Below are 27,464 nucleotides of genomic sequence, written 5' to 3'. Positions count from 1 at the left end.
CATTATAAGGGGTCTCAAAATGTCACGTTCAATTTCTAATTATGAAATTATTATAGTTTTCATAAACTTACATGTGGATATATTTATCACAAGAAGTTATTACCCTTTATTCTCAAAATTTGCCGTACCCAGCTCCAACAAACTGGTTGCCCTCTGGTACCTAAGAGTACATAGGAGTCTTCACAATGAAAATTAGCGGACTACTCAACTGCGACAGTGATGCGTGATGAGGGCTCACTGGGTCAGATCTTCTCCTCAACCAACATCCATTTATGTAGTTCAGGCCCAGTCGACGGATAACGATCAGCAGCTGAAATGAGCAATTTGCTCTTTCCTAATCCGAGGACTCAATGCCAACAAGCCAACTGAATTAGCATCCCTACTGCTAACTCAGCAGCGAATAGCTAACAGAGAACAAGGAAGAGTAATCAGAGATCTTAAAGTCTTGTATGCCTCAGCCACTCATTGGATAAACAAGACCTAGCTCCGTGAGGGTATTCGCCGACTTGACTCTTTCTCTACACTGATTCTAGACTGGAAATTGACCCCAACGTTTTCATTTGAGGTTTTAAAATGCTAATGGAAAATCATTGTGGAAGGTGAAAGGACTGGAAAAGAAAGCAGTAAGGATTTTCATATTTCCCTCATAGGAGATATCCTCTCATGTGTCCTTGCAGCTGCTCATTGGAAGAGATAAAAAGGAGAAATCAAATAATTTAGAAGCCAAAGTGCATTATGCTACATTTCTTGATGGTGGTAATAACTGTAACAGTCTTGGAACATTGTCAGCACACGGTCACAATAGCCAACATACCATCAAGTACGAGTATCTTTTTCCCATTCATTTCAAAGATCAGCCAGTGCTGGGTTTGCAATTTCATTTGGGTTTTACTGTGTATATAATACATAGACTCTTGAGCATTTCTGCAGCAATTTCATTCAGCAAAAATATATATGTGCAAGTACAATTTCAAATAAAATTATAATGAATTCCAGTAACATTAAGCAGCAGGAGCTGCTGTATGCTAGGATTTATGACTTTAATGGGCTTTGCCAGGCAGCTGGAACAATGTCATTCACAGCATTATCAAGACTAGAGGTGAGCAAAAATGGCTTGGGTTTTCCCCATGATCCTGTAAATCCATTTATATATTGCTTCCAATTTTCAGTATTTTTCTGAAAATTCCTGCTTACCAAAGTAGGTTTCAACTAAAATCTCTGAAAGTTGCAACATTTTTGGAAGATCTTTCTTTCTCTTCCCCCACCCACCGCCACAGCAAGAAACCCACTTTCCCCTATTTATAAAAATAAAACGATAGGTAGAAAATCACCCCCAAAAGGGTAATTACACATCCAAACAGTTTGCTCACCTTTACTCAGGACAAGTCTGGTGTACAGGGGACAGAAAATGGTGAAATATTGATCCACGTCAAATCCTTATTGCTCATAAGGACAACTATACAAAACCAAATTGTACTCATGTTCTATGAATTTGACCACATTTTAACACACCATTCATATTCTCCTTACTCCATACCCTTGAAGCAGCAACTTATCTATGGCTAGAAACAACTACTTACATACAAAGTAGAATGTCTAAGGCACGCTGAACATTAATAGAAGATTGTTCTGAGAAGACAGGCATGTGGCTTTGATCTGAACTATGCAAAGGGCAGGCAATGCCTGTCAACCTCCTCTTCTCCCCCTCCCCCAATCAAAAAAAGAAACATCACTTTGTTCTGTTAAACATGCTTGCCAGCAAAACTTGGATCCAGCAGGAAAAGAAAGGTGCAGTTTCTAATAAATAGGAAAGAAATGGCAGTAAATATGGATGCAACTGGGGGGGGGGGGGAGGGGGGGAAGAAAAAACACAGAAAATTAAGTCCTTTTTCACAGCTCCTAGTGTACGAGCAAAATTAACAGTTGGACACTTTAAACAATTTACATATCCACCTCCTGAATATACCTTGTCCTCTAGGTGTTGTGTAAAAAGGCTTTCCAGGAAATCACTGCAACAATGTTCCGGTGACTGAATACAATATTCTTTAGCTGCTAAATGTTTATCTAAATTTATGCAGTTAATGTACAATATGTACACTACTGCCAGAAAGTTAAGAGAAGGCAACAGCTACTGCTACTTCCTGACCATAATACAGGCCGAGAGGGGTCTTTTCCAGCCCTTTATCCTTCAAGGTTACTTCAACAAAGAAATGTCAAAGACCGTGCATTCATCATCATGAATTCCAGATGGGTCAAGAGAAAAAAAAATTGCACTTTTGTTCACGAAGTGAAGGTTCAGCCGGTTCATTTTTGCGGTATTTCAGTGCCGACCTACATTATTAAAGTTTCTGCTGCACAGAGACACCTTTACATTTGTCTTTCCTTATGTTTTTTTTTAAAAAACAAAACACTGAACAGCCATGGGTTTGGGGCTGAAGGACAAACAGGCTGATGTCAAAATGATTTTCAGCATCTTGTTATAGCAATTTAGTGTCCAGTCGCAACCAGTGTAAACCTTGTCTGGTGTAGTGTACAAGTTCAGTCATGCTGCTGGTCAAGGATAAAAGGCCAACTGCTGCATCAAGCTCCATGAAGAATTCTAAGAGACAGACAAAAAACAAGGTTATAGAAGTTTCCTATTAAGCATGTTATCTGGACTAGAATGTGACTCAATGAGATTCAATTGCCGCCGCCACCACCCCCCCACCCCATTATCTGAAACAGCTTTATTCAAATGCAGTATTATTTTGTTCTCAGTATTTGCGATTTGTGGATGAATTCAAAAATCACATTAATGGAACTTAATTCAAATAGACCCCACAAAAGGAAATGAAAACTTAATTGTCGGAAACCATGAAGAAAGAAAGAAAGAATCTTAAAATAAGTGAAAACAGGTTTGAACATTTTAGGTTCCCCCTTTCAAATCATCTTTTTAATAACTTTCTCTCAAAAATTAACTTATTTGTAAAAGCTCTATGTTATCCTACAGCAATTGGGCCAGATTTTAATGCGTCGCGCCACAAATAATTGAAACTTTACTTGCAATCAAGAATGGATTCTTGTGCCTGGATACTTAACATTACTTTTAGGTAAGCAAGTTATATCCTCACATGAATATGGGGTGTTATCTACTTGTACTACAATGGCAATCAATAATCAGGCCTTATTAGTTATTTTCAAAACCAGTATAAACACTCCTCTTCTCCCTTTAATTAAAAATCTTACGCAGTCAGTAATTTAAATTTTCACTTTACTAATGGCCTTTTTACGAGATAAATGATTGATAACGAAGACAGCGTTGTCAAGTTTAATTAATGAGTTATAAGGAAAACCTTCCCTCTTCCTCATTATCTTAGGTTTTTCTTACCCCTGTTTTTTTTCGCTAGTGCATCTGCTTGTTCCCACAGGTCATGGCCATGAAGGAAAATGGAGGTGATGCTGACATAGGTGGAGGCCAGCTGATGAATCATGTGTGGAATGGCAACATTTCCACCATTACTGGCGGTAGATCCTGGCTGGGAACCTCCGGAGCTGGCAGGGGAAGGTGTCTGAGACAGTGGAGAAGGTGTACCAGTACCTCTGAACAGAAAGACAAGAAATTAAAGGCTGATTATAAATACAAAATACGTAAACATGCATCATCCTTTGCCCATTAAGATGCTTGCTCTACTCTGCATTCCCTCTGCCCCTTTAAAAGAAACACTGCAATGGATTTCTTAAAATATGAAACGAGATGGCTCAGCAACAAACTCTCAATAGATCAACTCTATTACATAAAAAAATAATTGATTCAAAACAACCTATCCATGAAGTCCAGTTGCCATGGAAGTCTTAATAGTGAGTATTGGCAGGTATTAACTACAGGGAGCAGTAGGAGTTGGCAGGGATGAGTTGATCATGTTTTGCACTGGTGGATAATAGGCAATGGCAGCCTGTACATTCCAATTGTTGGTAAGTAGTTAACGCCAAACTGAAGGATTCACATTGTTGACTCAATGGGTAAATTTAGCTACATTAATCCACAGTTGATTAACAGGGAAGTAACCAGGATATAAGGCAATAATATGTATATTTTAGGTACTGCAATATGGAAGGGTTGGTTCACTCAGTTGGCTAGATGGTAGGGCGTGATGCAGAATGATGCCAATGGTGTGGGTTCAATCCCCGTACTGGCTGTGGTAGTTCATGGAGACTTGCCTCCTTGCCTTGCCCCACGCTTGCGAAGTGGTGCCCCTCAAACTATATATAACCAACTGTCTCTCTCTAATGGAGAGATTCCTACAGCTAATTACTAAGTATTGATTTAAGGACATGAACATTACAGCTGCATGCACTAATTACCTGGCAACACAAGGAGATGGAGCTTGAGCTGTCCTGGAAGAACTCTAGAACACAAGACAAACACTCAATTTGCTGTAAAAGTTTTGGGATTAACAAAAATACATTTTTTTCCTCTCACTTTTCTTTCTTCATCTTCTGAATATATTGACTGGTGTTAGAATACTATTTCTCAAGGGCCAACTACATTCTGACACTTTGCCCCAACAGCCATTCTTCATGCATCAGCTCAGATGCAGATGTCAGGGACAAAGGACCATGGAGGGGTAATTATAGCTAAGCTTGATCCTCCATCCCTTGGACAGCTAAATGTGCACTTTTGGGGAGTAGTCAGCAGATAATACTTGGGAGCACAAATTCTCGGTGATTTCTCTCTTTCCCCAACTGCTGCATTTGGTAAGATTGGCTAATGCAACACAGAGCAGCATTTGAAAATGTTACCTTTCTCATCTCTGTGCATCCATACCAATTGTGCACGTGGGAAGGTTAGTAGTGAAAAGTCTGAACTTTTGTCAACACTCTTAATGCATTATGTGCTTAACTAATGTACCTGAAAACGAACGTGGACATGATAAGAGAGCAATGTAGGTGGCTAACAAATCCACTCAGTTATTCCCACTCTCTGCTTACCTTGAAATGTTCGGTTAAGGTTCTTGAGTATTTCAAAGCAGTATCCTTCTTAAATCGGAACATTGCCATGAAGAGCAAAGACTGGCAGCGAAAACTGTTAATTACAAATTTAAAAAGGAAACTAAATTACAGCAAAAGCAGTTCCCAACATACCAGCAGCTACAAACTGAAACACAACTGGACTATATCACAACAATTGCATTTCAATTTAAAATAAGTAAGCTTCAAAAAACAATTTTAATTTTAAGGACATTTGAACAAAAAACAATTAGATGAAAAAAATAACTACACACAACTGCATGATGGATCCAAGACAACCAACACTATTCTGGCTACAATTGCAGTGCAGTATCCTTCCTTAATTTTTGCTGCATTTAAGGTAGTTGGCCACTACATATAAATGTAATAAGAGCTGGAATAGGTCATTTGGCTCTTCAAGTTTGTTCTGCCATTCAACACGTTCATGGCTGATCTACCTTAACTCCACTTTCCCGCACTATCCCCATTTAAAAAAAATTCATTCAGGGGATGTGAGCACCGTTGACAAGGCCAGCATTTGTTGGCCATCCCTAAATTCCCTTGAGAAGGTGGTGGTGATCTGCAGTCCATCTGGCGTAAGTACACCCACTTTGCTACAAGGAAGAAAATTCCAGGTTTTTGACCCAGCGACAGTGAAAGAGCGGTGTTATAGTTCCAAGTCAAGATTATGCCTGACCCAGAGGTGAACTTGTAGGTGGTGTTGTTCCCATGTGTCTGCTGCTCTTGTCCTTCTAGGTGGTAGAAGTCATAGGTTTGGAAAACGAGCCTTGGTGAGATGCTGCAGAGCAACTTGTAAATAACACACACTGCTGGCACTGTACATCAGTGGCAGAGGGAGTGAATGTTTAAGGTGATGGATGGTGTGCTGATTAAGCAGGCTGCTTGTTCTGGATGGTGTCGACCTTCTCGAACATTAATGAAACTGTATTCATCCAGGCAAATGGAGATTATTCCATCACGCTCCTGACTTGTGCTTTGTGGACATGCTTTGGGGAGTAAAGAGGAGAGTTACTCGCCACAGAATTCCCAGCCTCTGACCTGCTCTTGTTGCCATAGCTCAGTTCAGTTCAGTTTCTGGTCAATGGTGACTCCCAGGATATTGATGGTAGGATTTCAGCAATGACATTGCCATTGAATGTCAAAGGGAGATAATTAAATTCTCTCTGTTGGGGATGGCCACTGCCTGGCCTGAGTTTACTTGTTACTTATCAGCTCAAGCCTGAATATTGTTCAGGTCTCGCTGCATGTGGTATGGACTATTTTAGTATCTGAGTCGTCACGAAATGTGAACATTGTGTAATCGTCAGCGCATATCCCCACTTCTGACCTTATGATGACAAGGTCATTGATGAAACAGCTGAAGATGGTTGGGCCTAGGACACTACCCTGAGGAACTCTTGCAGTGATGTCGTGGAACTGAGATGATTGACCTCCAACAACCACAAACTTCTTCCTTTGTGCTAGGAATGACTCCAGCCAGTGGAGAGTTTTCCCCAAATCCCATTGACTCCAGTTGTTCTAGGGCTCGTTGATGCCACACTTGGTCCAAATGCTGCCTTGATGTAAAGAATTTTATATATTGCAATTAATAATCTCTCATTTTTCTAAACTCCAGGGATGATAGGCCCAGTCTACTCAATCTCTCCTCATAGGATAATTCCCTCACACCAGAAACCAATCCAGCGAACTGTTGTTGCACTCCCTCTCGGCAAAGTAAGGAGAACAAAACTATGCACACACACCTCCAGGTGTGACCTCACCAATATCCTGTAAGGTACTAAGACTTCTTTACTCCTATAATTCAATCTCTTTTAACAAAAACTAACATATCATTTGCCTTCCTAATTGCTTGCTGTACCTACATGTTAACTTTCTGTGATCCATGTACAGTTCCATTGAATACAAACATTTCCCAGTCTCTCAACATTCAAAAAATATTCTTTTTAATTTTGCCTCCCCAAGTGGATCACTTCACACTTTGAGACATTGTATTCTATCTGCTGTATTCTTACCAACATCCAACCCATCTTTATCCCTCTGCAGCCTCTGAGCCCTCCTCGCTGTTTACTTCCCCACCCAACTTTGTATCCTTAGCAAACATCAGTATGTTACACTCATTCCTTTCATCCCAGTTATAGTATTAATTGTAAATAACTGGGTCCCCAAGTGCTGATCCTTGCAGTACCCTCTAGTTACAGCCTGCCAACCCAAAAATGCCCTGTTTGTTCTTACTCTCTATTTTCTGTCCCTTAACTAATCCTCAGTTCATGTAAATATATTATCCACATTCCCATGAGCCCTACTTTTGTGTAATAGCCTAAAGTATGGCACCTTATCAAATGCTTTTTGAAAATCCAAATACACTGTTTTCCCCTAGTCCACCTTACTAGTTACATCCTCAAAAAACTCTATATGCAAACACTATTTCCCTTTCATTAATCCATGTTAATTCTGCTTAATGCTATTATGATTTTCTTACCAGATCCCTAATAATAGATTTCTAACATTATGCCTGCTATTGGTGTTAGGCTTATTGGCCTATGCCTCCCCATGTTGTCTCTTCCTTCTAATAAATAGCAGGTTTATGCCTGCTGCCTTCCAATCCTTGGGAAGTGTCCAAGAATCTAAGGAATTCTGGAAGATCAAAACCAATCCATCCACTGTCTGTGCAGCTACCTCTTTTATAACCCTAGGACGCAGGTCGCCAGGTCCGGGGATTTGCCACCACTTAGTCCCATTAATTTCTTCAGTATTACATCTTTACTTATACAGAAATTCCTCATTCTCACTTGATTTCCCCTTATTTGTGGATTTTTTTTTTGTGTGTCTTCTACCAAGACGACAGACATCAAATATTTGTTCAAATGTCTCTGCCATTTCCTTATTCCTCATTATAATTTCACCTGTCTCTGCCACTAATAGGCCCATATTTACTTTCACTAATCTTGTTCTATTTACATACCTATAGAAACATTTACAATCTCTCTTGCTCATCTACTTCATATTCTCATTTCTCTTTCCTTCTCAATTTTTTGTTCTGCTTTAGCTGAATTCTAAAATGCTCACAGTCCTCAGGCTTACTCCTCTTTGTGGCAGCATTATAAGCCATCTTTAACTCTTGTTAGCCACTGTTGGGTCACACTTTCTGCCTTAATGAAATGTATGTTTGTTGCAAATTATGTATTAATTTTTTAAATGCTTGTCTGCCATCATATCTTTTTATATCGTTTCCCAATCTACCTCAGCCAACTCACCCTTCACACCCATGTAGTTTGCTTTGTTTAGATTTAAGACCCTTTTTTCAGGCTTAACTAAATCACGTTCAAATTCAATATAAAATTCTATCGTATTATGGTCATTCTTCCTTAGATGCACCTTTACTCTAAGGTTATTAGTGTGTTTTCTAGTTGATTCCTTGACATAATGATCTAGATTTTGTATACGTTCTATGAATTCGCCCTATGATTCATACTATTGTTGCAAATTTGGTTTGCTCAGTCTATGTCAAGGTTAAAGTTCCCCATCATTACTGCATTGCCCTTAACCTGAAGCTCTACTTCTTGATTTATGCTCACTGTGTCTTAACTCCACCCGCTGATCCTACTTGATTTTCTGAGCTTGGATCTCTTCTTTCCACTGTCTTTACCCCATCCTTTATCTGGCTACACCTGCTCCTTTTCCATCTTGCCAATTTCTACAAGTTAAGTATCCTGGAATACTTAGTTTCCAACCTTGATCACTTTGCAAATTTGTCTCTGTAATAGGTATTAGATCAAACATAACAATTTCTGACAATGTTTTTAATTTATCTAATTTGTTGGAAATGCTTCACTACATCCTTCCCCACAGTTTCTCTTCTGTGGCAATGGCCTAGCTTGATTCAACACTCACCTCTCCCAATGAAGCCAGCCTGAGATATGCCCTACAGGTCCATCTTCGCCAACCTTCCTTTGTTTGCATGCTAACTTCAGCAACATCAGTCATAGTCACAGATAATTTGCATGTGTATGCTGAAGACCCCCAGCTCACCTCTGTCACAATCCCTGATTCTTTGATCACCACTAATTGAACGGACAGCACAGAACATTATGTCCTGAATTAGCAAGGCCTTCCTTCAATTCAACATTAGCAAGGCCAAAGGAATGCTGTTTAATTTCTGTCAAAAACTGTGCATCTTAACCCAGACTCCAACCTTCTCTTTGGCAGCTCATTCATGCCAAGTCCAATAGTGTGCAGTCTCAATATTCTGTTTGATTCTGAGATGAGCTTCAAATCCCACATCAAGATCCCTTATTTCCACATTTGCAATATTGCCCTCCTCCACCACTACTCCCACTGAGACTATTATTCACACTGTAACTTCCAGACTCAATTACTTACTTTCCTTGCTGATCTCTTAAGCTTCACTTTTCACAAGTTGCAACTTGCCTAAAACTCTGCATCTACACCTATTGCTCCCTATCATCTCTGTTCTCACCAGCCTTCAGTGCTTTCATATCCAGTGATCTTTTTCTTGTCCTGCAGCTCCCTTCCTGGCTTTGCCCTTCCCTGCCTCCGAAACCTCTTTCTGTCATAAGCATTTGCCTTTCTGACTTATGCAGCATCTTTCCTGCTGCCCCCTCATTCCCACACTGGTATATACTCCATCTCACAACCTGTGAATTTAATCATACTTTTTGGCTACTAACCACGTCCCTTACCCCGACACAGCTTCATTTGAGTATTTTTGTTTTTGTGATTAGTTTTAGGACATTTTATTGCATTAAAAAGGCTCAACGTTAAGTGCAAGTTGTTACCTACCATAATACTACAAATATTTTTTCTGCAGTAGTTGCTGATGAGTCGGTGAAGTTTTTTAGTTTCATAATGTACCTGTAACGAAGTTAGAAAATGAAGATTACACTTAAATATTTAAGTGTTTTACAGAATGCTGATTGAAAATGGAAATTGACAATAGAACACTGTTACTTTGTAATCACATTAGAATCATTAATGGCTGAGGAAAGTGATTAGTTGGTTGATGAGATCAAGACATGATGATACTTACTTAATTAAATCCACTGTTTCAGAAAACATGGTATAAGCAGACTTCGGTGGCTGTGCCTCACTTTCCATGGCTATTCCACTTTCAACAAATGACAGTGCAGCATCCAAGTAATTGAAAGCTTTCCCAATCTTGTCTAACTAAATTGTGGGAAAAAATAGGCTTAATGTTAAAAAGGTGGTCATTCTTTTGATTTACTTACCATGAGATTTATATTGAAATAAAAAACTTCAGTTGAATCTCTGGTGTGCAGTCAGATTCTCTCAGCTGGGGTAGCAGTTTGAGCACTACGATGTGCCTCAGGACCCCTAGGTTAGAGTTTAGGCATTTACAGGGTCACTGGATTTAGGACAGGATTAAACAAGGCTCAGCTCTGCTGCCCTTGCCCATGACCAACAATCACCATCAAAACACGCAAATAAATAACTGCCACTCAGACAAGTTACTGAAGGACGCTCGACAGCCAAGCACTTTATTGCAGCACAAGTGGACGGGGTGGGTTGTCTGAGGGAGGAAATGCCACTGAACGAGTAATTCAGAGACCCAAGATAATGCTCTAGGGGCACAAATTCAAATGCTATCATGGTTGCTGGGAAATTTACATTCAATTAATTAATAAACCCGGAATTAAAAGCTAGTCTCAGTAATGGCGTCCATGAAACTATCGGATTGTAGTAAAAACCGATCTGGTCACTAACGTTCTTTAGGGAAGGAAATCTGCTGTCCTTACCCAGTCTGGCCTACATGTGATTTCAGACCCACAGCAATGTGGTTGACTCTTAATTGCTTTCTGAAATGGCCTAGTACGCCACTCAGTGGTACAAAATTGCTTTGAAAAAGTGGAAAGGAAGCTGTGGGTGCACCTACACCAGACTGCAGGAGGTTCAAGAAGGTAGCTCCCTACCACCTACTTGAGGGCAATTAGGGATGGGGCAACAAATGCTGACCTTGCAGCAATACCCACATCTCACAAAAGTGTAGAAGGAAAATTTCCTCAGTGAAGAACATTACAGTTTTAAAAAAAATCCTAGCTTAAACAATTGCTGCGAGCCTCTAGTCCTGTGTTCATCGTGTGCAAACCGTGAAAAACAGAACAACATAAACAACACAATCGATTGAAATGAAGGATGCTTATAATCATTTATAGATTTTTTCTTTTTGTCACACTCTCCCTTAAATCAAAACTTTCTACCAAAAAAAATCTTCAATTTCTAGAAGTTTTATCTCTTCACTGGAGAATGTAAAAAAAATCACAAATTAATTCTCCACTTGGCTCTAAACACAACAGTGCCAAAGATGAAGAAACATGCCCACTGTAAATATAGCAGATGAAGTACTAATGATAAAAGGATAAAACTGAATCTCTTATAGAACAATCACACACAAGCAATTATCAGAAGTCTTTAATCCTGGTTTGGCCAAACCAAGTTCAAAAGTAAAGGTATCATTTTTCTTAGAAAAAGATAACCATCAGCCTACAGGAAACAAACAAGATATTCAATGCTTTTATTACAGGTTTATAACTTCAAAATAAGAAACAATTTCATCACTTCTAGATCAACTAGAGAGGCTACTTTTTATTCAGATGTCACTGCTCTCATTAAAAGATATGAGGCAAAATTTTTCGCTTGGTGGACAGGCGTGTGAACGACCCGCTCGAGCGTGGAATGACACTCGTTGACGTCAGGCGAGGGTCCTGACGTTAACGTGCAGTCGCGCGATATTTCAGTTGGCGCCGGAGTCAGCAGCGTGCCTGCTGACAATTAGAAGGCCTGTTAAGGCCATTAAATTATCAATTAAGTTAAATTTTTTGCTGCCCGTGTAACCTTACAGCTGGCAGGCAGGCAAAAATGCCAAGCGGCCTTTGCACTTTTTAGGAAACCTCATTCACGGGTGGGATGAGGTTTTCTAAAGCAAATAAAAATAAAATAAAAATTTTATAACTTAATTAATAACAGGTCCCTGCTCATGTGACTCTGCCATATGAGGGGACATGTTTTATTACATTTTTAGTTTCTTTATTTTTTTTATACCTCTTCATCTCCCTGAGTCAGCTTCCCGACCACCCCCGCCAAGCTGTAAATTCCTCCAACTGAACACTTAAAAAAAACCCTAAATACACTGCAGTCTGGAGTTTCCACTAGAATTCACTCGTTCATCTAGTGCAAATGACGTGAAATTGACCTATTGGCACAAAAGATTGAGGAATTAATGAAGAAGTGATATTCATCACAAATTGAGTTTCCATGAATTTTTCCCCAAGTTTAAAACAATGCGCCATAAGCCAGCCTCACACACAAAACTGGCCACGTTCCAGATTAGATTAATCATCATGGTGAGTTTTCACTAATTGTGCCCTTTTACAGCCCTCAAGGAGACTCAAAAATTAAGTTTTCCCTTTAAGCGAAAGGGCATCAATTGATACCTTTTAAATACTAAATATTCAACTTACTAAGAAAGTGATTGGAAGTGCACCAATGAAACTAGTAAATGGTTCAGTATAGTTTTTAAACTTCATTTTCAGTTATTTAAAATCAGATTTCTCACAGGTGGTATACAAGAATCTGATTAAAATGCATATATATTTTTTATACTACACCAGTCCCAGCTGTACTAATAAAACTGCACCAGATTGCCACTTAAATATATCAAAGAATTTTTTTTGTAATGCCAGAGGAAAAAGACAATTCTGCCCAAAGCAGAATTCTTCGACCACCACTACAAGACCTGTACCCTCACCAACTCCAGCTCCCTCTCTGGCCAGGGCCATGAGCTGAACTAGCTGCTTGCGAACTTACTGTCCTGTCCGACTTCAAGCGGAGCTTCCCAATTCCATATTCTTTCCATCACAAAGACTGCCTAATTTCATCTCTAATATTGCACACCTCTTTTTTCACCTCAGCCCAACTACCTCTGAAATTATCATCTGTGTCTCAGCATCTCCGAAGGTCTCCTGACCAACCGCAAATATTCCATACATTTGAGGTCATCCAAAGCTTTGTTACCCGTATTTTATCTTGTACCTGGTTATGCTCCCCCATCATCCTTGTCCTTGCTAACTTATGTTGACTCTTAGTTCCCCATCCCCCCAACAACTGTCTCTAAATTTAAAATTCTCTTCCTGCTGTTAAAATGCCTCCATGCCTTCTCCACTCTCTTTACTTTGCACCTTCTCCAACTCATAAGGCCCACTTGTTGGTCAAGCTTTTGGTCAACTTGCCTAAGCTCCCCTTTGTGAGTTCACCATCCTTTTTTTCATTCATGCCCCTGTGAATCATCTTGGGATCTTAGTGGCTGAAGGTGTGATATAAATGTCAGTTAGAGTTGGTGTTGCCGTTTCCTTCATAAGTGAAGCAGAGTCTACAGAATCATAGAATATCACAGTACCAAAACAGGTAATCCTGTCCATCAGTTCTGTGCTGCTTTTTAATCCCATTATCATGAATGTTCCTCATTCATTCTAAGAGTCTTTTTTAAGTGACTAATCTAATTGCCTTTTAAAAAGAATTATGGACTTATCTTTGAAAGCAGTTTGGAGTTGAATTGCCGGTTAATTTTTTTTCAAGCTTTCCTTTAATTCATTTTGTAATTATCTCAATGAGCAGTGGAAATACTCCCATTACTATATCATAGCCTCTCATAGGCTTGAAGTTCTCTATAGGTTATGTAACTTTTATATCTCTATTTTAAAAAACAAACTTGAGTCTCTTTTTGTAACAGACTCCTCATCCCCAGTTAACATCCTGGTGAATTAACCGTGAGCCTTTCCATTTCTTTGATATCCATGCCAGTAGGTTTACACGATCTACGTAAAGAGTGAACTTGATGTGCCAAATGGCATTTTCTTGTATGCTTTTTATGCTCTTAAGAGTCAGGCTTCCATTTAAATGATTGTCAAATTTGCCAGCTTATCAGGTAAGAAAGATTCAACCAAAGCCTAATACAGCAAAGTGAATGCTTTGTTTCTCCACAGTGCTGATAATGTCACCAAGAATGACTTACCATGACATCAGCCTTGTGCTTTATTTTTTTGGCTTCTCGCAAGTGATGCTCCACTGGATATTGCCTTAAGAGAAAGGGGCTAGAGGTCAGTATGAAGCTGTAGTCAGTCTAGGTTATATTTTACAGCATATTTTAGTGCTAAGGAAAAGAACAAGCAAAATGAAAATAAATTACTTGTCATCAAACTTGAGTAGCGGCCTTGAGGGTTTGGAATTTCCATGAGAGGGGGATTGTTCTGGAGTGGTATTACTGGCAGTACCTTGGTAAGACACCTGTGGATAGGAAAGTTTTACAGATGTTCATTTTAATCCTTTAAAAGTCACAATTGTACAAAACAAAATCCACCAGGTTTCGACTTTCTTGAATGGGCAAATATACCATTTGACATGGCACAGACCCACAAAGAATGAGATGATCCTATCATTCATCCCATGTTTGTGCTGAATTTGTAGATCTCAGGAGGGCTGCAATGGTGGCATTATGAATGCTTTCAATGCATCTCAGCGAGGGGGGAAAATCGCCTTTTCAAGCCAATTGCTATCTATTGACCATTGCTGAAAAGTCACATTTGTGTTTGGGGTGAGGACAGCTGCAATACTTCTACCCAGGTTCCACATGGAAAGCAACCACTTGATCAAGACTGCAGAAGCCTGGTGTCATGAAAATATAATAATTTTCATAATATTGTGATTTATTGTAAGGTAGGTTAATAGTGGGGTTTGGATTAGTTTCTCTGTTTGAGGCTGTGAGATCATGGGGGTTTTAATTTAATTGCAGACAGCTAGTCTGGGGCTTTGGAGTTATCAAAAGAGAAGCTAGGTTTGAAATGCTAAATACGTAAACGTGGTTGAAGTTTTAGGATGTGAGGTGTGAAGAACATTTGCATTTACCATCCGCTGTGCCATAGCAAAGTTGGGGGCTCGTTGGGAAAAGCTTGTTATGGCATAGCGGTTGGTAAATGCAAATGTTCTTCACACCTCACATCCTAAAACTTCAACCATGTTTACATATTTAGCATTTCAAACCTAGCTTCTCTTTTAATAACTCAAAAGCTTCAGGCGAGTTGTCTGCAATTCAATTAAAACCCTCACACACACAACCTCACACAGAGAAACTAGTCCAAACCCCACTATTAACCTACCTTTACAATAAATCACAATAATATTATGAAAATTATATTTTCATGACACCTGGCCAAAACCCTCAAACCATGCCTTAACCATGGGTCACTGTTTTTGGGAGAGGATGGGGAAACTGCAGTAAAGGAAAAAAGATCCTCCCACTGAAACTTTGCTATAAGTTTCCACTTTATTCTATAACATTATTCAATTGCCAATGATTTTAATAATCGGCGCCCTCAGTCATTTATAAAAGTGATGTTCATTTTACACACAATAAAAATGAAACCGTATGCAAATTGTCCAGACATTGATCCAAGAATCCTTAAATCACATCAATAATTCAGTACAAATAAAAACTACAAATCTGAAATGAAAACAGGAAAATGCTGGAAAACATAGCAGACCCACCAGCATCTGTAGTGAGAAATGACCAGTGAACAAGCTGCTGCAGTGCATCCTATAGATCATTCCTACCACAGTAACAGTGCGCTAAATACTAAATTCAGTGCCAGGGTACTGATTAAGCGAACTTCTCGGTTCTGGATGGTGTCGAGTTTCTGGAGTGTAGTCATCCAGGCAAAATGCGAGTATACCATCACACTCCTGCCTTGAGCCTTTACATGGCACTGAGGCTTTGAAGAGCCAGGAGGCAAATCACTCTTCATACAGTATCTAGCCACTATTCTGCTCTTGTAGTCAATGTTAGTGGCTGGTCCTGTTAAATTTCTGGTCAGTGACGACTCAGGAGCACATTAATGATTGGGGTTGGGGGGGTGGGGGGGGCAGGGGAATGCTCAGGTTTTGCCTTGCTCAGAGAGTGGTCATTGCTTAGCATTTATATGGCATAAGTTGCATTAGTTCAGCGCTGGGAGACGACCTAAGCTTGAAAAGTCAGAATGTAGAATCAGTCTGGGTGGAGGTAAGAAATAGTAAAAGTAAGAGGTCACTTAAGGGACCTATAAACTACTCCCACAACAGTAGTTACATTGTAGGACAGAGCATACAGGAAATAATAAATGAGGTGTGTATAGCTGACTTTAATCTACACATAGATTGGGAAAATCAGATTGGGAAAGGTAACCTGGAAAATGATTTCATTGTGTTTTTGGGATAATTTCTTAGAGTAGTACATTCTCGAGCCAACCAGGGAGCAGGCTATCCCAGATCTGGTAAATGCAATGAGACAGGACTAATCAATAACCTCTTGGTAAAAGAGCCTCTAACTGACAGCTATCACAACATGATAGAATTTCATATTCAGTTTGAAAGTGAGAAGTGTGGGTCCATGATTAGTGTTTTAAATCTAAATAAAGGTAACTATGAGGGTATGAAGGCAGAGCCGGCTAAGGAGAACGGGGGAAACTAGGTTAAAAGATAGGACAGAGAGTTGCAGTGGCAGAATTTTAAGGAAATATTTAATAACTTTCAGCAAAAATTTATCCCAGTGAGAAAGAAAAACTCAGAAGGATGCATTATCCGTGGCTAAATAAGGAAGTCAGGGATAGTATTAAATTGAAAGACGCACTGTATAACTCTGCAAAGATTAGTAATAGGTCAGAGGATTGGGCAGACTTTCAGAACCAGAAAAGAATGACTAAAAAGATAATAAAGAAGCAAAAAGCAGAGTATGAGAGAAAGTTAGCTAGTAATGCAAAAACAGATAGTAAGAGTTTCTACAAGTATTTGAATAGGAAAAGAGCAGCTAAAACTTGTGTTGGTCCTCTAGAGAGTGTGCCTGGGGAATTGATCATGGAAAACAAAGAAACGGGAGAGATGTTGAACAGGTATTTTGTGTCTGTCTTCATGGAAGAGGACTTAGAAAGCCTCTCAAAAATAATTGAAAATCAAAAGGTGATAGGAAGGGATAAATTTAAAACAATCACCACCACCAGGGAAAAAGTGCTAGGAAAGCTATTAGATCTAAAGGCTGACAAATCCCAAGGACCAGAGGCCTGCATCCTAGGCTCTTAAAAGTCGTGGCAGAGAGTAGATGCATAGATTATAATCTTCCAAAATTCCTTAGGTTCTGGAAGGGTCCTAGCGGATTGCAGAACAGCTAATATAACACCTTTATTCAAGAAAGGAGGAAAGCAGAAAGCAGGAACCTACAGGCCAGTTAGCCTAACATCTGTCATAGGGAAAGTGCTAGAATCCATTATTAAGGAGGTTATAGCAGGATACTTAGAAAATTATATGATCAGGCAGAGTCAACATGGGTTTGTCAAAGGGAAATCATGTTTAACTAGTTTTATTAGAGTTTTTAATGAAGTAACATTCAAGGTGGATAAAGGGGAGCCAGTAGATGAGGTGGACTTGGATTTCCAAGAGACATTTGATAAGGTGCAACATCAAAGATTACTGCACAAGAGCACATGGTGTAGGGGGTAGCATATTAGCATGGATAAGGATTGGTTAGTGAGCAGGAAGCAGAGAGTAGGGATAAATGGGTCTTCTTTGCATTGGCGAGCTGTAACCACTAGAGTGCACAGGGATTGGTGCTGGGTCCTCAACTATTTACAATCCGTATCAATGATTTGGATGAAGGGGCAGAATGTATGGTTGCTAAGTTTGCCAATGACACCAAGATAGGTAGGAAAGTCAGTTGTCAAGAGGAGGTAGAGAGTCTGTAAAGGGATATAGACAGGTTAAGTGAGTGGGCAAAAAAATTGGCAGCTGGAATGTAAGTAAATGTGAACATGTCCATTCTGGCAGGAAGATTAGAAAAGCAGTACACTGTTTAAATGGAGAAAAATGTTACGGCACAGAGAGGGGGATCTGGGTGCCCTCGTACATGGATCACAAAGTTAGCATGCAGGTACAGCAAGTATTAGGAAGGCAAATGGAATGTTGTCATTTATTGCAATGGAGGAATGGAGTATAAAAGTAGGAATATTTTACTCTAGCTGTACTTCTTAGACAGTCTCTCGGGATTGAGGATGACTGCTTCCACACTAAAAATGAGTTCTCAGGTGATTAAAGAGTCCAATGCGCATCCTACAGTCTCTGTCACAGGTGGGGCAGATGATGGTAGAGGGTGGGTGCTTGGGTTGCCACACACTCCTTTGTTGTCGACACTTGGCTTCAGCTAGCCCTCGGCGATTAGACTCGAGGTGTTCAACTCCTTCCCGGATGCTATCCCTCCACTTTGGGTGGTCTTGGGCTACTGATTCCCAGATGTCGGCGGGGATGTTGCATTTTTTCAAGGATTCTTTGAGGGTGTCCTTGAAGCATTTCCTTTGCCCTCTTGGGGCTCACTTGCCATGTCGAAGCTCCGAGTAGAGCACTTGTTTCAGGAGTGTCATGTCAGGCACGTGGACGATGTGACCCGTCCAGCAGAGCTAATCGAGTGTGGTCAATGCTTAGATGCTGGGGATGTTGGCCTGAGCGAGAACACTGAATGTTGGTGTGTCTATCCTGCCAATGGATTTGCAGGATAACAGCTGTACAGGGCCTTGGTGAGACCACATCTGGAGTATTATATACAGCTTTGGTTTCCTTATTTGAAAAAATATATAATTGTTTTAAAAGCAGTTCAGAGAAAGCTTTCTCAACTCATTCCTGGGATGAAGGGCTTATCCTATGAAAAAAAAGTCAAACAGGTTGGAGTCTAGAAGAATGAGAGGTGATTTTACTGCAACATACAAGATCCTGAGGGGACCTGATAGGGTGGACACCTGGAGAATGCTTCCACTTGTGGGGGAAACTTGAACTCGGGACATGGTTTAACCCCTTTAAAGGCAGAGAGGAGGATGATTTTCTTTCTTTCAGAGTGTCATTACAGTGTAGAGTGTTCTTCCCCAGAAGGTAATGGAGGCTGATCCTTAAATTTATTCAAGATTAAGTTAGATAGATCTTTGTTGGACAAGGAAATCAAGGGTTATGTGGGGCAGACAGGAAGGTGGATCTGAGGCCAGAACCAGATCAGCCATGATCTTACTGAATGGTGTAGCAGGTACAAAGGACCGAATGACCTACTCCTGCTCCTAAGTCCTATATTCCTAAGTGCTCATCAAAGCCTGAATATTATCCTGGTCCTCCTTTATAGTTTGATACATGCTGTTTTCTTATTGGAGGAATTGTGAATGGAATACTGTGGAACTATCAGAGAACACACCCACTCCTGAGCTCGTAAAGGTGACTGGGCCCAAAATGCTTCCTAAGGAATTCCTGCAGCAATGTACAGGGGCTGTGATGATTGGCCTCTGAAGATCATAACTACCTTCTTATCAGATACAATTCTAGCCACTGAGAGTTTTCACATTGGCTGCAGTTTTGCAGAGGGTTTAGTTAAGTACTGCCTTGATGTTGAGGGCAGCTATTGCTACCTTTCCTCTGGTATTCAGCTTGTGTCTGTGTCTGGATCAATGCTGGGATAAGCTCCAGTAGAGAGTTAATCAGGCAAAAACTGAACCGAACATTGGTGAGCAGGCAACCTGGGCTGTTTACTAGAAAAGGAAGCTTTCCTTTGAAACAGCTTAAATGAGGAAACTAAACCAGCCAATTAAACAAATTCCACAAATAAATATAACTAATGTTTAATAAAGCACATTAAATTTTTAAGATTGCATTTGAACAATATCCTTATCCATGCATTGACAAATGAAGCAGAGATGGCTTTTTTACCTTGCTTTTCAAGTGCCCTGACTGTTTATCCTCTGTTCTTTTGTGCTTGGAAGATAACGATCTGGATGAAGAGTTTTTCTTGCTGTTATGATCCTTGATATCACTCGCACTCATGTTGGAGACTTGACTGGAAGTACTACTTCCACTGTTGTGCCGTTTGTGGGCTACCTTTGCTGGTTTCTGTACAGGAGATGGAAGTGGCAGTAGAAATGGGTTTTCCTTCTCACAGGAAGACTTGGAAACTCTAAGAGAAGGATTAACAGAGTTTTTTTTGTTACCTTCCACTCAGCAAAGTAGAGCTAGCCTTTTGGCTCAAATTACTGGCAAATATACTATTTTCAGATGTTTTACTATCAAAAGTGAAAAGTGCACACTTAAGGGTTCAATAGCATTTTCTAATAGCAACAGAATAGCAAATAAAGAGTCATGAATAAATTACAGTATGTTCTGATAACAGACCCTGAGCAGAAAGCATCCGTCAGCATTACAGTTATCGAAGAATAGAACATGCACCTTCAAATTTGAAATGGAAGGAAAAAGAAAAGCAGAGGGAGAAGCTCCCATTAGAATCTCCCCCTCATACATAATGCAAAAGAGAACTTTGATGTCAATTTATCAGATTACAATTTAGAAAATATATTGACTGCAGGGCTGTGAAAGATATTACTCGAAATACAATGTTTGTTCATGTCTCAGGTACTGGCATTTTCGTTCTATGATTTACACAGAAATGGCTTGCAGTTCATCAAGTTTACATGCTAAATATATTCAAAGTACATTTGTAGGAAGAAGCACTTTTAGCTTTGGCTCGTGAATCAGCAATACCAAGTTCAACAGGTGTCCAATGAGAACTCAAATGTGTTGCATGGATTCTCTCTCTAGCTAATTTTAGAAATTGAGATACTGGATACACACCGCTTATGACTGGATTCCTTATGGCTTGAAGAGGACAACTTGTTTTCTTTATCCAGCCTTTGCTTTTTGCTCTCACTTGCTTCCACGTCAATCTGAAATAGATCATTTTGAAATAAATTAATTTCATATTGATTCTTTTAATGTCAATATTCAAAATTAAAAATGCATTTTAGAATAATATTTTTCTCCTCAATAGTTATACAAGTATAAAACCTGAAAGATCTCCAACTTAACACTTGAGAGCAGCCCAATAGTTTGAATGGTTCAGCACGTGACAACATCTCAGCAAATTGCGAGCTTGGAACCTGAGAACTTGGGCGAATTTGATCATCTCTCCATTATAGTGCAAGATTTTGGACCACATGATCAAGATGGAATGTCTCTCCGAGAATGGAAAATTACACCATCGTGCTTCTTCTCCTCTTTCTCTTCCCACACTCTCCATGCCAATCACAGCAACATAAATTATATCTCTAGACAAATCCAGAGTCATATCAGCAATACTGGACAGAAAGAACTGCAAGAGCAGAATGGCCATTAATTGACCACTTAACAGCCTCAATTGGAGGGAGGGCCTCATCCGTTCCTGTTAAGTCGTTGCCAGCTCAGGGGTGGGCAGATAGGTGGCGGGGGCACCCTTGCCTGCAAACCCACTTGCAGGGCACAACAAATTTCTGCCCAATATTTCTTTGAGAAAGAGAGAGGGGGAGGGTTTGAGGGAGTGTTTTGGTGAGGACCACTGCTTTCATTTCTGCACTTAACCTTATAGCACAATGTGATCAGGAATTCATCAGGCAAGAAAACAGATTTAAAAGCCCAAATTCCACAGGCATTGTTGACTACCATCTCAATTAGTTTTCTTTAAAAGTTTAGATTTTTGTGTTGATTTAAAGCAATTACGAAATGATAGAATTATAATTTGTTGTATAATTTTCCCCAGTAATTAGAACCATGGTTAGTATTTATATTTTATTGCCCCCCACAGCCTCAAAAATTGCTAACTCATCCAAATGACATGATTGACTACTCATCTGTCTGGGTTGAGCCAGAATTTCCTTCTAATTAAACATTAGGCAGACCAGAGCCACTGTCTTCACCCCTGCCACAAATTCCATGTCCTAGCCATCGATTCCATCTCCCTCTCTAGCAACTGCCTCAGGCTAAATCAAACTGTTGTGCAACCTTGGCATCCTCTTCAATGCTAAGCTAGGTTTCCAATCCCATATGCTCACCATCAAGATCCCTCATTCTCACCTCCATAACACTGTCCATCTTTGTCCTTCTGCTGTTAAAACTTCCAGTCTTGCCGTTGTTACCTCCAGACTAGACTACTGCAGTGCTCTTCTGGTCGGCATCCCATAAATCTGAACTCATCCAAAACTCTGCTGCCTAAATTCTAACTCTCACCATGTCTCACTCAGCCATTTCCTGTGTGTACGCTGGCCTATGCTGGCTCCTGGTTCACCAAGGATTTCAAAATTCTCATCTTGGTATTCCCATCCTGTTCAGTCCCTTCCTAACAGCACTGTGGGTATACCTACGCCACATGGGCTGCAGTGGTTCAAGAAGTTAGCTCACCACCACCTTCTCAAGGGCAATTAGGGATGGGCAATAAATGCTGCTCTAACCAGTGACGCCCACATATCATAAATAAATAAAAAAGGATTCCTGCAGCTCTACAAACCTCCAATAATTCTCGTGTTCCTTCAACCGTAACCTGTTGCATTTCCCCACTCTCTTCACCCCACCACTGGTGGCCGTTCCTTCAGCGTCTAGACCTTAAGCTCTGGAATTTCTTCCCTAAGCCTCTGTTTCCTCTTTTAAAACATGCCCCTTAGGCCAAGCTTTTGTTTCACCTAACCTAGTCTCCTTCTTTAGCTCAGTGTTAAGCCTGGGGTGGGGTGGTGGTGGTGGTGGTGGGAGTGAGTGTAGGGGAGAAATACTTTAAAAAAAATCTCAGCAAGATAAGATATTCTGGGATGTATTGTCTGAAAGGGTGGTGGAAATCAATTTGAGAGTAACACTCAAGATGGATAGGATGCTTGAAAATGAAACATTTCCAGGGCTTTCCCAAAGGAGCACAGGAGCAGGAATAATTGTACAGTTCTTTTCAAAGGGACAGCACAGGTGTGATTGTTCTGTCCCAGCAGATTCAATGTTTCTATGAATTGCAACCTTGGACTTTTATTTTACAAAGGAGCTATCGTTTTTCCAACAGAAAGTATTATAAATAGCAACATTTTACATAGTATATGGTGTGATCTGAGAAATACATTGGATGAATTCTGGCATTTGAGTCTAAAAGTGACATTATTTCAAACTTCCAGGTACCACAAGACATAAAACCAATAGGACTGTTTTGAATGTTGAAGTTAATATATTGTGGGGTTTTTTTTTAGTTATTTTATCAATAAATTTGTGGCAGAATTTCTTTTTTCCCCTGACTTGGAAATATATCACTGTCGCTGGGTCAAAATCCTGGAACTCCCTCCCTAACAACACTGTGGGTGTCCCTACACCACATGGACTGCAGCGGTTCAAGGCGGCAGCTCACCACCACCTTCTCAGGGGCAACTAGGGATGGGCAATAAATGCTGGCCTAGCCAGTGACACCCACATTCCGTGATAGAATGAATAAAGAAATGTTTTACCCAGACTGTGGTGCAGTAGTGAGTGATGTGGATACTTATGTATACAAACACAAGAACATATAGGGCAGAATTTTTCCCGCGTCGGGCGGGCTTGGTGGGAGTGGTCACGGAGCTGCCTGCGATCGGCTCCGCACCGCCATTTTACGTAGGCGGGCCAATTAAGGGCCACCTAGCACAATATGCGAGCAGTGGCGCTAAGCAATACCTGTGCAGGAGGCGGGGGGGGGGGGGGGAGGAGTCGGGTCCTGTGCACAAAACAGTGCTTCAATCTTCCTGAGGCACTGTGCTGCCTCAGGGAGATTAGTGATTTTTAAAAAAAAATAAACAAATACAATGAAAATTTAACGAAACATGTCCCCTCAACATGAGATGGGACATGTTCTTATTTTTCATAGAAACATTTTATTTAAGTTGCAAAAGCTTTAGGAAATCTCATCCTGCTGGTGGATGAGGTTTCCTAAAAAATGTAAAGACCGTTTGGCCTTTTCGCCTGCCCACCAACCATGAGGGCAGCGTAAAGTTGAACTTAATTAATTTGTTAATAGGCCTTTTAAATATCTGTGGGCGTGCAGCCAACTCTGGCGCGTGCCTGCCGAACGAAACATCGCAAGACAGCGCAATGATGCCGGGACATACGCCCGACGTCATCACGCGTCATTTTACAAGCCGGTGTGCTGGGCCCGCTCCCACATGCCGACTGAAAAATCCTGGCCGTAGTTCCTAAATCATATTGGAATAATATAACAATTGGTAAGTGCATTCCCTGGTATAATACATTAACGATGAAAAAATCAAGCAAGTGACCAGGGTGCAGAAAGAGGGCCAGGATTATTACTCCTTTTACCCAGTTAGAGTATTTCTACTAGAAAGTGTTTTGGATGTCGGAAGAGTGTTTATTGGACTTTTGTGCGGTTCCTCCCTTTTGTCTAAAAGTCTTCCATTCACTGGTCCAACTTGCAAAAGAAAAATGGCAACTTTGGTAAGCTGGAGGAGCCTGCTGTTGTCTGTGGAACAGTATTCCAGCAAGCCCTGTCAAATTGAGAGAGTTGGGGAAAAGGGTGGGGAGGAGTGCACTGAAATGCACCCTTATCAACTAGTAGCACGCATCACATCTAAGCAGGGAAAACAAGAGTAGGGAGACAAAAGTCCCTTGCCCACACTTCAAAACAATGCCTCCCTTAAAACTGGGCATATTCCTTAGCCCACTTAAAACATTTTATCCTATTACTCAAACAATTCGCAGCTACTCAGGAAAGAGCAAGGACGAGGCTAAACATTTTGAAATTTATGTTCATCAAGCAACTCTCTGCGATTGCATCATTCTCTAAGTATTCAAGTCTCTATCTTTTCTGAGTACATTACAGCATCACTGCAACACGAAAATGCCTGACAACTTAGCCAATTGGTGGGTTAAATACCACCTGTACTCTGGCCAAACAGGCCATGATTAACGGGGAACAGGATGCTGACAAAACATTGGTAGAAGCAGAGATTGTAGAGGGAATGAATGGGGTGAAAACTGATAGGCAAGTTGTGCTAGGAACGCTGGCCAAGGTTGAAGGGGATAAGTCACGATCAGGGTGCCTTGCATTCATAGTTGCTAAAGGAAGTCAGGGTGGGGATAGCGCAAAGGTTTGCCATAATCTTTCCTAGATACAGGGAAGGTGCCAGAGGATTGGAGAGCGGCAAATATGGCACCCTTATTAAAGAAAGGGTTTTGGACTATTAACCAGAGACCAGTCAGTTTAACACCAGTGGTGAGTAAGGAGTTAGAAATACGTCAATGAATGGCAGAATGACTCAAGGGGCTGATTGGCCTACTTCAGTCCTGTGTTTAATAATCAGGGAAAATCACCAGGCAATTAGGGAGGCCTGAATCAAGGAGAATCAGCATGGATTTGTAAACATCAGTAGTGTTCGACTGATCTAACTGAATCTTTTTGATGAACTAACAGAGAAGGTTCTGTGTTGTCTATATTGATTTTAAGAAAACATCTGACAAAAGTACCACACAGATGGCTGGCTGACAAAATTGAGGTTCATGGAATTGAAGGGTCAGTGTCAGCTTGGATTAAAGAGTTGGTTTTCGGACAGAAAACAGCAAGTCGTGATAAATGATTATTTTGCAGACTGGAAATTAGTAGATGTGGTGTTCTCCAAGGGCCAGTGCTAGGACCACTACTTTTTTTGCAATATGTAAATGACTTGGATGTTGGAATACAGAGTAAAACTTCAAAATTTGCTAATGATACAAAACTTGGAGGCATGGCAAACAGTGAGGCTGATGCCAATCAACTGCAACTGGACATGTTAGGCCAGTAGAATGGGCAGACAAGTGGCAGATGCAATTTAACACAAAAGAGATGCATTTAGGCAGTAGGAATAGGGAGAGGTGATATAGACTTAATGGCACAGTTCTAAAGAGTGGCCAAGAACAGAGAGACATGGGTAATCATGGGCATAGATCCTTGAAAGTGGCAGGACATATTGAGAGAGCAGTTAGCAGAGCATATGGGATCTTGGGCTTATAAATAGAGGTATAGGGTACAAAAGCAGGGAAGTTATGCCGAACCTTTATAAAGCTCTGGCTAGGCCTCAACTAGGCTAATGCATCCAGTTCTGATCACCATACTTTAGGAAGGATGCAAGAGTCTTTGAAAGGGTGCAGAGGAGATTTACCAGAATGGATCCAGGGATGAGGTATCTTAACTACAAGTTTAGGTTAGAGAAGCTTGGGTTGTTCTCCTTGGAACAAAGGCGGTTGTGGGGTGATTTGATAGAGGTGTACAAGATGATGACAGGTTTAGCTAAGGTAGACAAAGAAAAGCTGTTCCCATTAGCTGACTGTACAAGGACTAGGGAACACAGGTTTATGATTTTGAGCAAGAAATGCAGGGGGATGTGAGATAGAAACTTACCGGAATAGAATGGAGGAATGGGGATCGGACTCGAAACATTAACTCTGTTTCTCTCTCCACAGATGCCGTTAGGTCTGCTGAGTTTTTCTAGCATTTTCTGTTTTTGTTTCATGGGGATGAATGGGTTATTCTACAGAGCACAGATGCACTCAATGGGCCTAAGCTTATTAAGTTGATCAACAAATCAGCGCTTGGATGACGATTCATATTGGTAGAACTCAACATTTTGCATGCATTTCAATTTTTTGGAAAAATTAGAGAACCTAAAGCTCCACAGACTTATTGAGAATAAATTATGTGGTGGAGAAAAGGATGGAAAGAGCCACCTGGCATTTCTCAGATATGCTGCCCATAAATTGTATAAAACTTTTCTGAAATGCACTGTATTTCTCTGGCCAAACTCCTTGGCAGAATAAAAACAATTTGGATAAAATGTTTCACTTTACGTACATGCCATGAAGGAAAGTCTTGCACTAAGCAGTACAAAATACAGAGGCTCCTTCCTTTGCAACAAAAGACAGGAGAAATGTCAAAGCACTTTCACATTTAAATTCAAGGTGCCATGAGTGCAATGCTCAAAATGAAAGACTGCAACCTCCATGGTGTTCCCCATTTACCTTGGTTTGGAATCAAGGCCTATTGCAGATCATAAAACTATAAATCATGAGTTTAGGCAGCAAAATTCTAGCTCTGCAAATTTAAATGTGTGTGGAAATCGTAGCTCTTGAAAACACAGGCTTCCAATGACATCACATGCCTAGAAGCCTCCTGCTTTATATTAGAAATGCCATGGACAGCAGGAGTACTGAGCATTTTCAGTGTAAGATTCTGCAGCCCTAATTGCCATCCTACTGGACAAAGTGCACATGACACATTTGGATCTCCATTGAAGTAGTTCTGCTGTGAGGGGCCCACATACACAGTGCCGTATCCTGTGAAGAATTGCCATGATGGCACTGGGTTGCTCCTGGTCCTGCAACCACACATGGCATAGCTGGTTCCAGCACTGAAGCTGACTTCACTCCAGCACCAGGCTGTCTGTTTCGGTGGGTTTCGTTGGAGAAGGTACATTAGCACCACAGTTAAAGTTCGCAGGCTTATGAAAAGCCACTCCAAATTTATGTCCCCAATTCAGCATGAAAACCAAAGCATAAATAAAGGTCATTAAAGTTGTGGTCACAAT

The 27,464-nt window shown here is 40.5% G+C and overlaps 1 protein-coding gene across 2 annotated transcripts in view; it reads right to left on the bottom strand.

The window, feature by feature from the left end:
* Positions 1-868: 868 nt before the first annotated feature.
* The window catches only part of LOC144681905 (AF4/FMR2 family member 1-like), a 137,338-nt gene continuing 110,742 nt past the window's right edge, over positions 869-27,464 (bottom strand). For both annotated transcript variants that reach the window (XM_078544044.1, XM_078544053.1), the window contains exons 12-21: positions 20,713-20,804; positions 19,798-20,041; positions 14,228-14,325; positions 14,054-14,117; positions 10,055-10,191; positions 9,808-9,879; positions 4,969-5,062; positions 4,342-4,385; positions 3,368-3,579; positions 869-2,599 (exon numbers count right to left, since the gene is read on the bottom strand). In XM_078544044.1, coding sequence (XP_078400170.1) covers positions 2,478-2,599; positions 3,368-3,579; positions 4,342-4,385; positions 4,969-5,062; positions 9,808-9,879; positions 10,055-10,191; positions 14,054-14,117; positions 14,228-14,325; positions 19,798-20,041; positions 20,713-20,804 — 1,179 coding nt within the window. In that variant the 3' untranslated portion in view covers positions 869-2,477. The remainder of the gene's footprint in view (positions 2,600-3,367; positions 3,580-4,341; positions 4,386-4,968; positions 5,063-9,807; positions 9,880-10,054; positions 10,192-14,053; positions 14,118-14,227; positions 14,326-19,797; positions 20,042-20,712; positions 20,805-27,464) is intronic.

Source organism: Cetorhinus maximus, chromosome 1, assembly GCF_964194155.1.
Source record: "Cetorhinus maximus chromosome 1, sCetMax3.hap1.1, whole genome shotgun sequence".
NCBI classification, from domain to species: Eukaryota; Metazoa; Chordata; class Chondrichthyes; order Lamniformes; family Cetorhinidae; genus Cetorhinus; species Cetorhinus maximus.
The sequence above is the reverse complement of the archived record's forward strand: the minus strand, read 5'-3'. Positions and strand labels throughout refer to the sequence as shown.